The sequence below is a fragment of the Botrytis cinerea genome, chromosome 3 (genome assembly GCF_000143535.2).
Source record: "Botrytis cinerea B05.10 chromosome 3, complete sequence".
In the NCBI taxonomy this organism is placed as follows: Eukaryota; Fungi; Ascomycota; class Leotiomycetes; order Helotiales; family Sclerotiniaceae; genus Botrytis; species Botrytis cinerea.
In genome coordinates, this window is record NC_037312.1 from 1,519,612 (window position 1) to 1,534,220 (window position 14,609).

General features: G+C 44.3%; 4 protein-coding genes across 4 annotated transcripts; 1 reads left to right on the forward strand and 3 right to left on the reverse strand.

The window, feature by feature from the left end:
- Positions 1-4: 4 nt before the first annotated feature.
- On the reverse strand, positions 5-3,484 carry BCIN_03g04570 (hypothetical protein). Its single transcript, XM_024691959.1, has 6 exons — positions 3,391-3,484; positions 2,726-3,160; positions 2,561-2,674; positions 2,426-2,473; positions 973-2,355; positions 5-902 (listed from the first exon to the last, which is right to left on the reverse strand). The coding sequence occupies exons 2-6, from the start codon at positions 2,928-2,930 to the stop codon at positions 328-330; spliced, it is 2,325 nt and encodes a 774-aa protein (XP_024547732.1). The 5' UTR covers positions 2,931-3,160; positions 3,391-3,484; the 3' UTR covers positions 5-327.
- A 640-nt stretch (positions 3,485-4,124) lies between these two features.
- On the reverse strand, positions 4,125-5,111 carry BCIN_03g04580 (hypothetical protein). Its single transcript, XM_001560645.2, has 2 exons — positions 4,821-5,111; positions 4,125-4,712 (listed from the first exon to the last, which is right to left on the reverse strand). The coding sequence occupies exons 1-2, from the start codon at positions 5,040-5,042 to the stop codon at positions 4,341-4,343; spliced, it is 594 nt and encodes a 197-aa protein (XP_001560695.1). The 5' UTR covers positions 5,043-5,111; the 3' UTR covers positions 4,125-4,340.
- Positions 5,112-6,626: 1,515 nt separating this feature from the next.
- BCIN_03g04590 (hypothetical protein) lies at positions 6,627-10,067 on the forward strand. The gene is made up of 2 exons (XM_001560646.2): positions 6,627-8,168; positions 8,223-10,067. The coding sequence occupies exons 1-2, from the start codon at positions 7,751-7,753 to the stop codon at positions 9,752-9,754; spliced, it is 1,950 nt and encodes a 649-aa protein (XP_001560696.2). The 5' UTR covers positions 6,627-7,750; the 3' UTR covers positions 9,755-10,067.
- Positions 10,068-10,151: 84 nt separating this feature from the next.
- Positions 10,152-13,358, reverse strand: BCIN_03g04600 (hypothetical protein). The gene is made up of 4 exons (XM_024691960.1): positions 12,955-13,358; positions 11,457-12,839; positions 10,924-11,407; positions 10,152-10,831 (listed from the first exon to the last, which is right to left on the reverse strand). The coding sequence occupies exons 1-4, from the start codon at positions 13,019-13,021 to the stop codon at positions 10,384-10,386; spliced, it is 2,382 nt and encodes a 793-aa protein (XP_024547733.1). The 5' UTR covers positions 13,022-13,358; the 3' UTR covers positions 10,152-10,383.
- Positions 13,359-14,609: the final 1,251 nt, after the last annotated feature.

Consider the following 14,609-nt stretch of genomic DNA (forward strand, 5'->3'; position numbering starts at 1 on the left):
TTTTTGCAATTAGCTCTAGCAACAAATTATTATTATATATTTTCATATCAAAATCGACATATAATCGCTTATCAAATTCATCCATGCATACCTAGGTATGCTCCCATCCGACAGAATCGTCTCAATTCCGTCATGTATCGGGTAGATGATTACGCCACCTCGCACCTAACCAACGGACCACAGCATCAAATATCTGCCAGAAACCATGCAATGACCACGATAGCCATAAATCTATCCTCCACTCTATGCTGTAACTGGTGTAACGACAACTCAATGTATGTTGTATCTAGATGAGCGTTTCTGGAAATCATCAAAGGCATTCAAACATTAGACATCTTCACCGTCCCGATTTTCCTTTCTCCATTTACTCACGATCCTCTCATCTTCATCGATTCTCAACTTCCCGTCTTCGCCAATACCCATACTGTATAGTTTACCCCTTGAAATGACCCGTGCATCTCTCTCCTCCCTTTCGAGTGAGTCAAGTCCATCAAGACTTCTCAATAAGTTCGAATCGTCCACCTCGCCGGTTGGAGCTAGATACTCCAGTCTAGCTGCAATTGTACAAGGCTTTCTGGGAAGACTCTTGACATTATGACGAGATCTAAGGAGGAGTAAGATAACACCAATAATCATGAGCGAAAGTATAGCCATTGCGAGGTAAAAGCATGTTAGGAGCACTAAAAACGTCCCCGTATTACTGTACGGTATATTTGCCAGAGTTATTGGTAGGAACTCTGATAGAATCGAACAAAATGAAATCCAAGAGACGAGATAATGTTTCCGTCCGACGCAAGGAATAAGCGCTGAATAGGGACTCATATGCACGGGAGCTAAGATGGAATTCTGAGGCTTGGCATTGCCACGAAGGAGCTGATAATAAGGATCCATCTTACGGAAATCTATGTCTCAGTTAGTAATCACCGTATATCTTGCGAAAATCAACATCTTCTGATGAATTCGGAGACTAACCATCGTCAACACGCGACCACAGAAGATTGGTTCCCGTTCCAAGAGCCGTCATAAAGAATCGAACTCCGAAGCCTTGTGAATTCATGAATCGATTGAATCCGGTATCCGCACTTGTTTGGTAGTATGCAGCTACCACGCCAAGAATGCCGCACAACAAACAAAGCATGCAAATATGGAGTATTCGAGCCTTGATTCCTTCCAGCACCTTTGTTAGGGATGTCTTCTTCGAGTCTTCTCGTCTCTTAGACCTCAAGAGAGCTGATTCTTGGGTCGCAGTGGCCGTCTCTCCTTCTGCTGTCATTAAAGATGTATATCTTAGAGAGGGGATGCGGATCTCTTCTTCTAATCCTATCTGGCTATCTTCCATTGCCTGGGATGAAAGGGGAGTCTTGCGATGTATGACTGCTAGCCCAACTAAGCTCAATGGCTCACTGTATACTCCACTATCTCGGCGCAGTCCCATAACTATCAAGAAAAGCGTGAATATTGCAATGGAACCTAGAAGTCCTTCAAGAAGCCGTGCAAAATTAGGGTATATTCCCCAACTATTGCAGGTTTCAAGGCCAGTTCCTACGCAATAATTACTTTCGACTATTATCATGACTTGAGAAGCGAGGGGTGCGATTGCAAGCATAATGAGTGAGATCAGACTTGTCACGAATATCATAAAGTGTTTCCGGGACAAGGATTTAAAGGGGAGAATGAATATCGATGGACTCTCGTAGTCTATGTGTATAGCTTCAGACTCTGTGGAATGCGAGGAAAGCCTCAGTTGATAGAAAGGCTCCATATATCGGACTGTATTTTCCAGAATACGCCATGGAATAGCATAAAAGATAGTCAAGAAAAGTGGTAAAAACGATGCTGTGAGATATTGTCGATAAGTGATCTGATCTGGTGCAGTAACTACGCCGTTGCTATGGTACACGAAAGTTCCACTTGAATTAGCACTCGTTGCTACTGGTCTATCGACGATAGTACTAGAGCTAGTGGGAAAGATGGTACTTTCATAAACACTTTTGAACGTTGATACGATTATCAACATACTCAAGTCATTTGAATTTGTCCCAGTAGGTGCGGGGGTAGGATCATTCTGAGGCCCGTTGATTGTTGACGGTACTATACGTACCAGAGACGATGTGATGATCAATTCTACTAAAGATCCGTCAGGATCACGAGAAGTTGATGTAAGTGTAGTTACTTCGATAGTGGTGCTATCCGGAACTTGTTGCATGGAGGTAAATGGAGCTTTATTTTCTGCAGCATCTTGATTGCTAGGTGATGGTCCCTTATCTGCGATGGTAGGATTTGGAATATAGATGGTAGAAACATATTCACTCGTCACAGGCACCACGACTGGCGAGGGGGTTTTTGGATTAGTATCTACATGTAGTCAGCGCCAATTTTTTGAGACCATTTTTCAAATCATTTGAACTGTGCTTTTCAGACTTACTTGAAATAATCATCCCAGGTGCACTTGTGCTGAATGTCATTGTTGGGACTAAATCGGCTCGTCAGTAAGTGGAGATCAAACTTTGGGGTTTGAACAGTTCAGATTTTTCATAACAAGGAACAATGAAATCCATACATGAGTGGGTAGAGTCTGGATTAATATATGATCCACTAATTTTAGTTGCACCGACTGTCCCTGGAGACAAATATGTACTGTCTGGAGCGAACGAATTTATGGGAGTAGATTTATCTGTAATTGGAGTTAGATACAATGCATTGATACTTGTGGAAAGAGATCTACCGGGAGTCAGATACGTAGCACTAATCTTAGTTGCCAGCGGTACGTTTGTTTTGTCCGTAGTAGTCGAATATGAAGACTCGGTACCGGTCAAAGAAACTGTGTCAGTGGTAGACTTTTCAGATAAAGTCATTGGAGCTGAATTTGTGGTTGGAGAAGGAGATGCCGCATAGCCCGTTGAAGTGGAAAGGCTCTCCCCACTCGACATACTGGTTTCTCCAGCCCTTTTTCGATGTATATCTGCATCTCTCCCATTCAACTTGGCACGTGTAGTGTTGACAAATTCTTCTGCTGCAGATCCGAACCCGGAGTGTTGTGGAATTACATGACAAGAATATTCGAGCAGTGCAATGAGCAATAATGTGGCTACCAGCAGGAATGTGAGAGTCGGCGTCCTTGTCGCGAGAGGTCGGTAGTATCTATTCTTGCCCGATGAAGCTATGAAAGTTAATTTTGAAAAAAAAAAAATCTGATTGAAATGCGTGGCATAATGCCACTGGCATATCAGAACATTGCACATACGATGACTCTTCTTGAATGGACGCATTCTTGAAACCACACAATTCAGACAGATGCCCCTGACAAATATTTCTTCAAGATAGTAGTTGCATAGGCTTCAGATACATCTCTTGACACGAATAAACAGACAAGTCATTGAATCAACTTACGGATGCCTTCAATAAATGAGAGAAACTATATCTCCGCCTTCTTAATATGAGGCTCACAATAAGAGGAGCGCTGAATACAGTGTCTTAGAAGCATAATTTGAAGCCCTTCAAGATCCTTGTTACTTCAGAACCTTCGTCCTATTTTTTAAAAGTGATAGGCTTCAAATTGTAGCTTGGCGATATATTCGAGAATCAGAGGAAGAGGCGCACGGCAGACGATGATTATTACTCGTCAGCTTCAAGACATTCCAAGTTCCTGGGTACTCAGCTCGGCTAAGTTATAGTCAAGTTAAATTTAGGAAATCTCCCCTGCACGGCCCTCACAGCAAGAGGGCTCCCGCATATCAATTAATGGGGGCGTAATACTAAAATGCACTAGTGTATTTGTAATTGGATCAAAATATACTGTGTTGGCCTGAGGGGACATTTTGGGGGCTTGGCATGCTCAGGAAGGCGTGATCGGGGCCAAATCTAGACCCTTGACGGGACAGAAACACGTCTATGCAATCTATTGGGACCAGCTCCTACGCCCTGAATTTGGGAAGAGTCGTGAAAATATCGCATAAATGTAATGTAAAGAATCCGGATCAGAGATCTCTGACATAAACCGTGAATTACTGAATCGCAAATGGAGGAAACTTACCCAAGAAGTCTACCACGACACAGCCGAAGCTGAAGCAGTCACCATTCACAAATCTCCGTTCCAGAGAAGTAACAAATACAATCAAGGGAAGTAGCACCTAATGTATTAGAACTCGATTAAAAATTGATATTTCCATAACTAACGCTTGCCCAAGAGTACAACTGTCTCTCGGATAATAATGCCCTCAAATATGCTGATACACCCTGATTTTCCCTTCTGGAATTAAGCAAGATGATTTTTATCGAAAGCTCAGCTGCCCCATACCCTAGAAGTCACTGTTCTATTGTTTCAAGTCGACCCCGACGAATTAAATAAATTTCCTCTTGATTTCCACCTTGGCACATTCTGCATTTGGAATTCCAGCGCCATAATACCAAACTAGAGTGGAATAAGTATATGGAGGGAAAGGTGAGTATTTATCGCAGATGTACCATCGCTGCTGTTTATGGTTCTTGAGGTACAAGCGATCGTCGTGAAAGATAAAGATACCTTCCGTGTCGGGAGGGTATGAAAATAAAGGATGGGCAAAATCATGCGAATAAAGATTGAACTCCATTGTTGCCGATTGGGAGAGAATCATATTCGCATTATATGGCAAGTTGAAGACTAAGGATCCTGAAACACTTCTCGAGGGACGATCGAAGCTGAGGGGAGCAGAGACATTGAAGAAAAAGGTAGTCTGAATGTTCGTATCAGTACATCGCTTCTATGAGTTTAGGAATTGATCCAAACTCAGATATTGGTATGAGTAGAATGTTGAATTTGATCACAAGGGTTGACAACATACCGGAGAGGTTTCTTCATGACGAACATGGCACTTGGGGGAAGCACAAAGGGCAGTTCGAGCAGCTCCAGTGTGACAACCGTGTATATATGAACCATTCCAATGCTTATTCTCAGAAACAAGGGACAGCGCGAATGGCGCAGATTGATTTGGATTAGGAGAGGAAGGAAAAAACGCGGCCAAGGGTGCAAGAGCACTGAGAATATATTGTTTGATTTGAATCATTGTTGCAACCGTAATAGGTGGTATGAATGTTTTAGAATTGAATGTTGGAATCTGAATTGTGTATGAATCTTGTAATGTATGAGTTGTGTGATTGAAAACGAAGATGTAAGATGAATTATGGACCTTTATACTCGTTTACGTGAACTTTTCTCCCACGCAACTTCCTAAACCCAAAATCACTGTGATAGCAACCAGTGCCAACCTTATGCATCGGCGATTCTTGACTTGCACCTTCTGTTTCATTGATATTCTGGAACCAATAAGGATAATAAGCCTAGCAAAAAGAATAATTCACCAACTTACAGACCTTCTAACTCACATTTGTCTCTCTGCAGTGACTTCCCAAACAATTGTTCTAGATATTGAAGCAAGTAATTGAGATAGTAGGAGCGTACAATGAAATCTCAGTATATTGGATAGTCTCTGCTTTCAATTTGTGAATACTTGAAACACTTTACTTCCTGCTTCTAGCCGATCTCGCTCCCAAAAATGAAGTGCTAAAGCATCAGGGACAGAGAAAACCCTTTCATGTTTGCATATCATGACTTCATTTTGATCTAACAGACTATGGCCAAAGACACTTCTCCAGGCCTGCAGACTTATCAACGCAACACGGCAAGATCTTATATGCTGTTGTGAAGTGGGCGCTCGCAAGTAATAAGCAATAGGAATTTCTCAACGACCGAGCGAGTCCCGACACATTTGGAAAGTACGGTTGAGCAGTGGACGGATTAATCGATAGAGGCTTGTTGCCAAATTATTCGAATCCAATCCTGGAAAGAAGGTTCATTGCGAAGAGAAACAGAAGTAAGGAAATACTTAACATTCCACGACTTCCCATCTTAATCAGTCACCCAAAGCGACCCAGACTTGCGTATATTGACCCTGCAATTAAGCAGTGAGCAGCTGAAGACCGACCAGACTTGGTGTACCAAAGCCATAAGATTGTCCAAGTATGGTGTCCCTCCCATCACTTCAACTACACAGCAATGGGAATAGCCAACACTCCCTTGTGCTGGATGAGGAGCAGTTCTTCATTATCGTTCAAATGTAATGGGGACGTAGTATGGACAGGCAGGGTTAGCGGTGGCTGCCTTCATCTCAGATCCTTTATCCCATCCATGACAATCATCGTGTGGCCTTAAGTCGATATTTCCAGTTCTTGCGGGAAGACGAGCAGTGTGCAGGTTCTTTGTGCGGTTTCGAGTATAAATTCCCACAATTATGTTGAACATTCAAGGAAGAGAAGCTGGTGGCCATTGTCTCGTTAACCGGTTAGGTTTGATCTGTGCGATGTTTATCAATTGGATGACTAATCTCCACATGTGCTAACCCACTGAATGCATGTTGTGATGCAGCCAACTCTGACATTTATTGATTTGGGGGCTGAACAGAGAGCGTTTCTGGACCTGCGCCGCTTTCTCGCATGAAGAACATGCATTTCCACCAATTGACATGTGGGAAAAAGAAAATTCGTATCTGAACCATTGCATAGAGACTTGCAGCTGACAAGCGACAGCTTCGGTCATGATTGCCCATTTGAGATTTATGCTGGCAGCCAAGCTGGTGCGACAAGCATTTTCTGTGTGCAGCAGTTCGTGTTTGTCAATTATATAGTTCAAGGACAGCCAAAGTCCACCAGGTCCTGTCTGTCTCTTTGTATTTTGCATTTACACAACGCGAGTGCAGAGTGGGGAAATTGTTTGGTATCACATTCATATCGCAGTCATCCTTATCTCACTGCCCTTCCTTCGCGGGGTTCTGACCAACATGTCAATTTACGTACATACATATCATCTCACATATTACTGCTGCTCTTTTCCGGGCCACACCACCAGCCACGTCCGATGACAATTTCTTGGGTCCTTATAGTCCTGCATACACGATCAACACCACCTTCGCTTCTACTGGCTAATTGCATCTATGTACTTTCTACTCATCTTCGATGTCTTCCACCCCTAGTCACTCTGATTTGCTGGAATTGTCTCGACACCCAATACTGTGTGGCAGAAACACCCAATCAGCCAGAGCTACCAAATATCAGCCTATGCTTGTCATCGAACCCAAAATGGAAACTTGGGAGGCTGAGATAAGTGCTATGGAGCCTCAGCAGCGGGACAACCTTCCCACTGTGTCAAATGCCCATCTGTGATTAAATGGATTTCTCAGTAAGAATTTTGTCGGTTTTTTGATATTTTCTCATTTTTTCTTCTTATCTTTGTCATTCAGGTATCGATGATTTAAGTTCCTGCATCAAGTTTCAACGAACCTGAAATTTTCGACGTGAGATCCGTGAGAGGCGCCCTTTGCGATATATACCCTTGTTTTTGTTCTACTGGGATTTACAGCGTGGGAAATCGCGATCGTTCCCTCGTTATCCTGCGTTATTCCTGCGACCAAGAGGCCACAATCGCTCAATCTAAATTTCGAAGCCCTCCTTTCGTTGAAACAATCAGGCTTCATGACATTTTGGTACAGACCCCGCTATTCACAAGTGCAAACCTCGCGGGCCGATATCAACTTGCATACTGCAGCTTGAGGTCTCACAGCATTCAAATCCTTTGGAGAAAAAGATCGGCAGACGTTAGATGCTTGTGTTGTACAGTTACGCTCACGATAGGGAGCATTCAAAGAGCATTTTGCAGGATAATATCTACCGAGAGACGAACAACCCGCATTAGTAAAACCAAACCACATATCGCGAAAAAATGGCGATTCATATGAATCAACTCGACAATCAATACCCCCAGGGTATTCAACGATGTGCAAATAACGAGGATGGCGATTGTTACCCCGCTGATAAAGTTTGCGACGGAGAATCCTGCTCGGCAACTACCACAACCCAAGTTACAATGACGACAGAATTTCCGAAATTATCATACCCAGGCATCGTAAAGAGAAAATTGGGCTCGAATCATTGGGATAAGATACACGAGGCAATTCAAGGACGAAAACGGGACGCATCAGAATGCCCGAGCGATTATCAATTATGCCCTAAATCGATGAATGGAGGATGCTGTCCAAATAACAGATCTTGCGGTACTAGTAGTTGTTATCTCACCAGCGCTGCTCCTGCTTCAGCTTGTGGAGTATCAGGATATACAGCTTGTGGAATTGATGCCGGAGGTAAGTTCTTATCACATGCCAAATTATATTGCGACTTATCTGATAGAGAAACAGGTGGATGTTGTCCCACTGGCTACTCATGCGAAATTGATGGATGTAGCGCTTCTCCTGGTGTTTCGTACAGCGAAACTTGTGGAGTGAATTCATATTTGTGTCCAGCTTCATTGAACTACGGTTGTTGTAAGAATGGCATGGGCTGCGGGTTGAATAATTGTTATTCCACGGCAGTAACGACTTTCACATTGACCGAGACCTTGACCACGACAGATAGCGATTCGCGCACACAGACTCTTACATCTACATTAGTTACCGCCTCCACTCCAGCGTCACCATCAGTCGCGGCGAATACATCAAAAGCTTCAGCCGTCCCCAAACTCACACCCACGGCTACCGCAATAGCAAAAGTCGAAGCAACAAGTGGGAGTGCAACAAGTGGGGGTGCAACAACAAGTAGCGGTCTTACGAAACCAGAAATAGGTGGAATCATAGGTGGCGCAGCTTTCATTCTACTCGTAATTTTGATTGCCGCTTTTTGTATCTTAAGGCGCCTAAAGAAGGCCACAAAGGCATTCAAGGAAGCAAAAACACGCAGTGGGTCTAACGCCCCTCGATCACATAGATATCGTCCTTCATACCCATCACCATCTGATATGAGCTCAATATCAACCGATCCTCTGCAAATGACCAGTTCCGAAGCTTCACGTAGCGTCCGAAATTACTCTCATCCAGCAACCGAACGATTTTCATCTGACCGACACGACGGCCCTGAAGTCGTAACCCCACCTTCCTTCAACCCATACTCCCCCTTTTCCCCGCACGCGTATCCTAGCAATCGCGCTCAGACCCAAGGTCGCGGATACTACCCAGTAGCCACCTCGGACTCCGCTTATTCTCAGACATCGTCGGGCCGGCGCAATCCTTCTGTAGAATCCACTCCTCCTCTCCAACAACCACAATCCTACTTCGACATCCCCCCACACCAGCAATCTGAACTTCCCGATTTCAGAAACCAGAATCTGCGCCATGGTCACGATGTAAGTCCAATTCGTCGGCCAAGTCAACATGGAAGAAATTGGAGCAATGCCAGCGATGTCAGCGCATCATCATCTAGCCCGCTCGTCGAACTAGACGCCGGAGATGATGGCGAACTGAAATTTTCTCTTGGGAAAGCTTGGAAAGTTCTAGGATTGGGAAGTTGGAAGGGAAAAGTATCTACGAAAAGGAAACCAGAAAATCTATCACTCGGAGGTTCTCCAACTACTACTCTCGACCGCGATCTCAAAACCGTTCTTTCGAATGTGCCGGAGGAAGCGGGCAGTTTTATGAATACCACAGAGGCTGAACAAGAGGTGAATGATGATGAGATTAGAGTTCAGAGACCTAGAAGTAGTGACACGGGGCGAGAATCCCGTGCTTCTAGACCCAGGAGTGGTCTTAGTAATGCCGAGCTGAGGGAAGCGAGTATTCGAAATGTGGTGCGGGCGAAACCGAGTAAACCGAAGGAGATCATGATTCGAAACTCGGGGGGTGCGGAGGCGAGCGGGAGTAGAAATGCGAATGGGAAGGCTGATGAGGCGGGGTTCTAAGGGGTCTTTTCATTTGAGGGCAGGCGAGGGGGAGATGGAGGTATATATCATTGTTTGGGTGTGGTTTAATGGGGTGGGAGAGAAGATTTGCATGTTTTTATCCATGCAGACGGAGGGTTATAGGTGTAATAATAAGGAATCTTGGAATATACCACGGAATATAGCAATTTTAATTTAGAGTTTCTTTTTCTTTGCTTCGCAGGATATATTCTGATATGCTCGGAAAGCACATACAGAGGGATTGAGTGTAATTACCCCCTGAGAATACAGTCAGTCGTGCACACTGCGTTAGACATTTACAATCGAGGTTCCAAATACTTGTGCGGAATGTCCACCCATAACTTACCCATAAAATCTTTTGAGGGTGTTTTGTACTGTCAGATGAAAATCGATGGATTGGATTAAGATTAGATCTATCACATCGAACTATTTCCGAAGTCTAACGGACTATTCTCTGCCCATTATGAAAATTCAACTGAAACAACAAACTTGCTACTCATAATCCTATGTTTTCTGTATGCCAGTTTCTACCACTGGGGCCTCATCAGTACCTTGTTTAGACCCATATCCTTCAAACGAATCACGAAATAAAAACACCAATCCATCAATCAGCTAGTTCTCCCAACCTCCTACTCCTCATCAGAACTAAGCACAATCTCTTCGCCTCTCTCCCACCCATCTCTCCTCTCCAACTGTCTCCTCACACTCTCCAACAGCCTCCGCGCAAAAATCGGAGGCACCGCATTACCTACCTGTTTCTTGATTTCGCAACCGTAGAAAACATGGTTGAGCGGGAATCCCTGCAGCGCAGCGAGTTCTCGATTCGTCATGCCGCGACTGGCGTTTGGGAGACCGACGCCCGCGCCGCTGGTGAGGATTGCCCGGCAGATCGTGCTGCCGTCCCAGGGAATGCAGGTTGTGCGGTGGAGTCTCTCGTGCGAGGGATCGTGGTTGGGGGCGTTGGGGGGGATGGCGGAGAGGACTTTGTTGGGGGTGAGGTAGGGGGTTTGAGAGGGGCGGAGATGCTGTGGGTCGTGGTGCGTGTATTGGGGCATGTGGGGGAGGGGTTCTCCGGGACTGTGAGAGAGGTTAGGTTTAATGATTTCGTGGATGAGTTGGAAAGCAAGATGGTGAAGAGATATGAAACGAAACTTGGAAGAAAAACATACCAAGATGCAAGAATAATCAGTCTGGTCCTTCGACTCGGCGTGCCATATCCCTGAAACCTCACGACCTTCCACGAAACATCGAAACTTAAATTCGTAAAACAGGAAATGAGCCCATTAAAAGCATCTTTATGCTTCTGATGCAGGATCCCAAAAGTCTGTTCTAGAGTCACGATTCTGGGTCTAGCTTTTTCAATCGCTGCCATAACGCCAAAGAGAGCTGCATAGTTCATTTCATCGTTACGTCCTGGACACGTGTGGATTGGCGAGAAGACTTGACAGGGAGGAGAGAGGTGAAGGATGTCGATCCAGAGTCTCTTGCGTGGATCGGGAAGAGCGGCAAATTCATTGACGGGTAAGAGATGGAATGTTGCACCGGGAAAATTCTTTTGCCATGTCTCGCCTGCGTGAGCATTGAAATCGAAGCCCCATTTCACTTTGAGACCGGCTGTTGCAGCGCCTCGGGTCATACCGCCTGCTCCGCAGTCTAAGGGTTTTTGTTAGATGATTCTAAACACAAGGAAATTTGAACTTACATCCATCGCCGTATGTGTATTGAGAGCTCAAGTTGAACGCATTTCTCCCATTGTCGAGGTTTCCTGAGCCGCCCAAAATAGTTTCGCCTCTCCATCCTCTCTTTTTCTCATCCAGCTCGATGAAGTAACTCTCCGTACACTCTTTTCTCTGCAAAGATCTCAGAATTCCCGATTCTCTGGGTCTATCCACAAGTGCACCTTTCCTTGCTCTCGCTTCTGCGTTTGGATATCTAGCCACAAAAGCAATTCTGGCAACCAATACCATCTCGTCCTCTATATATTTCAGTATTTCATTCTCTTCTTTAGTTCTGATATCCATAGGAATGTCGTCCTTATTGTATCTACACTCCGGCAGAAATCTATTAGTACAAATCAAGCGACGTATTTTCAAAACCTCTTTGACTCGAATCGTATGTACAGATTGCTCCCATACATCTCGCCTGTCGTCCCTGTCAACCTCATGAATAAATGCAAGTTCATTCCTCTTCTTTCCTGCAATGCCACCAAGCATTCGATCTCGAGTACGTACGAGCTTCCATCCTCTGATCGAGATTTCATCACTTGCAAGATCCTTGACAATTGTTTTGATCTTCAGAAAGGTTCCATTCTTCAGCTCTACTGTTTTCTCGGGTCTGAGAAGACTAGATTTCCATGCTACTGATGGAATTTCTACATTGGGAGGACTGATTTCAGGGTTTCTATCGGTGAGAAAAGCACGCTGGAAGTTGCTTTGGGCGCCAGAATGTTGGTCAATGCCAAAGACATCTTCCTCAAGTTCATTCTCTTTCTCATACTCATCTAGATCAATGACTTCGACTCCGGGAGGGATTTGAAAAGATGGGAAGTCTTCTTCATCATCATCAAGATTAATGATTTCATTCGGGGCTGCGATGGATGAACCCTGACGAAAAGTATTGGTATCAGCGCAGGTAGCTTTGGATTGATTTGAAATTGGAGAAGGTATGATCTGGTGACTTGATTGGTGAATACGAAGGCTATTCAATGGGATTCTCCGGTTGAGTGAAGCAGTTTGTAGAATATTGCGGGACTGGAGATGTCTGGAATTCGTGTGACGAGTCCCACGAAACGCCACGACTTGAGTTCCATTGTGACGTTTGGAAGAATTAAAGATCTCCCGATTTATCAAAGATAGCTCACTTTCCTCCAAAGACCGCTTCTTGGTTGCTGTTACAGGTGTGCCAGATGTCTCGGGTGCTATGGAGAGAGATTCAAAACGTGCCTGTGTATCGAGGGTCGTAGAGCTTTCTGCTTCCGGATTTGACTCTGTTTCTAGCTCTGGTGAGCTTTCTCTCAGAGTACACGACGATGCATCCGATAAAGCTGGTGAGCTTGATCTAGTGCTGGATGCGCATCTATAGAAGGCTTTTGATAATAAAATTAGCTGGATTCTCTCGTTATTGACAGACAAAACTGCACACTTTCAGGTTATTGGCCTCTAGATCGGAGACGGCTACCAGATAACGAGAGGAACTCTTACCATTATCAATTTCAAAAGACAGATCTACGCCTCTATCAACGCAGATCGCTTTTCTTGATTCGTACATCGTGTGCCCTTGGTAAGAAGACAAATTAATCAGCTAGCTTCAAATTATTGAAGAAATTGGGGAAAAGTTGACGAGAGGCATTCAAGAATTGATTTCAAATTTTAGGAAGTTAAAATCATGCCCTGGGAAGATTTTTCCGAGCAAGCTTGATAGACAGCCGTTTCGGATACAATTCTAGAAGATGAACAGAGCTGAATGTAGCTTTTAAAGTGAAATGAAAGATTTGTACTGAATTCCAGGAATGCTCTGAAGTACTTGTAGCTACAAGGAATCAAATGAAGATGAGAATTATCCTGCCGAAGATGTTCTCTTGAAACAAGTTATGGGAGAATATTCCGCATATAAATGGTATCAAAAATTCAACCATGTAGTAATGGCGCCGTCGAGGTAACAGTACAATATACACCTATACCTAGTACCAAAAACATCATATAAGGCTGACGAGATTTTCACTTGAATTCCCACAATAACACGAACTCGGAGAATGCTTTTCAGATGTATAAAAGTAATTTGACTCACCACGAGTATCATTCCCAACGTCAATGCCGTAATGATCTCTTGTGTCATTCTCTCCGACTCGTTCCTGCTCTTGGCCTTGCTCAGATATCTTCTTATCGATATCGCTCCCCATCGTCCAGAAGTACTTACAAATTTGAAGAAGCCCTCTGCAAACCTTCGCAATATGAATGGGCTGGATATGGACAAACTCTGAATCTGAATTGGTCAAGATGACTGCCTCCTTCATATGGTCGGTGGACGCCAAGTTTACTCCAGACTATAGCTGGTTGCCTTTCTCTATCTCTACCTTTACCTCTATGATACTCAGCTTCTTCAGGGGGAATTAGTACACGACAACTTGACGAAAGAAATTCCAAGCTGTTGACCAGAAGATTGCAAGAAGGCTTGGTTGAAGGTCGCCGCTTGAATGTGCCACAAGGCAAACCCTGATCCCTCTATGACTTTCCTTTTTTCTCGGAAAAAGAAAGATAGCAAGGGAATTTGATACTGTCAGATTTAGAAGTACAGTACCTAGGTAGACATAGTGATAGGAAGACATATCCTACCAGCAGGACAATTTTACCTGACGAACAAGCATCCTCGACCCAATGTGAGGTTGACCACACCCATTCTATCATCAGTCAAGCTTCAGGAGAACTGAAATTACTGGGTGAAAGGAGAGGAACATTGTACAACGATATGTACTTCTTGACCTTCTTGACCTCCTCGACCTTCTTGACCTTCTTGGCCTTCTCGATATTCTCGATATTCTCGACCCCCGTCACCCCCCTTGAGATTCAGGAACACAAAGTCAAGGAACGAAAGCTACCTCCATATATTAGCCACGACATGGGCCCCTTGCTCTCATCATATGTGGCATGCGAGAGCAGAATCTCTGAACCCATATTGTCATCTATGAAGTCGGCGGATATTGTTGTAAGCCCCACTGTCGAGTGTTGTACTGATTGTCCTTCACCCCCTTACTGCCCTCTCTCTTCGATTACATAAGACTTGGCTAATTAATTACATTGTATGGGCCCGGTTCTCTTGAGTCTTTATGCAATCATTGCTTTTGTCACTCAATCTGAGC

Coding starts and splice junctions, on each gene's coding strand:
- BCIN_03g04570 (XM_024691959.1), bottom strand. CDS start 2,930: ATGTCGAGTGGGGAGAGCCTTTCCACTTCAACGGGCTATGCGGCATCT. Junction 2,474..2,560: donor TCCAGACTCTACCCACTCAT/GTATGGATTTCA, acceptor GAGCCGATTTAG/TCCCAACAATGACATTCAGC. Junction 903..972: donor GTGGTCGCGTGTTGACGATG/GTTAGTCTCCGA, acceptor ACTGAGACATAG/ATTTCCGTAAGATGGATCCT.
- BCIN_03g04580 (XM_001560645.2), bottom strand. CDS start 5,042: ATGATTCAAATCAAACAATATATTCTCAGTGCTCTTGCACCCTTGGCC. Junction 4,713..4,820: donor GTCATGAAGAAACCTCTCCG/GTATGTTGTCAA, acceptor ACGAACATTCAG/ACTACCTTTTTCTTCAATGT.
- BCIN_03g04590 (XM_001560646.2), top strand. CDS start 7,751: ATGGCGATTCATATGAATCAACTCGACAATCAATACCCCCAGGGTATT. Junction 8,169..8,222: donor TTGTGGAATTGATGCCGGAG/GTAAGTTCTTAT, acceptor ATAGAGAAACAG/GTGGATGTTGTCCCACTGGC.
- BCIN_03g04600 (XM_024691960.1), bottom strand. CDS start 13,021: ATGTACGAATCAAGAAAAGCGATCTGCGTTGATAGAGGCGTAGATCTG. Junction 12,840..12,954: donor GTCTTTTGAAATTGATAATG/GTAAGAGTTCCT, acceptor TATTATCAAAAG/CCTTCTATAGATGCGCATCC. Junction 11,408..11,456: donor ATACACATACGGCGATGGAT/GTAAGTTCAAAT, acceptor AAAAACCCTTAG/ACTGCGGAGCAGGCGGTATG.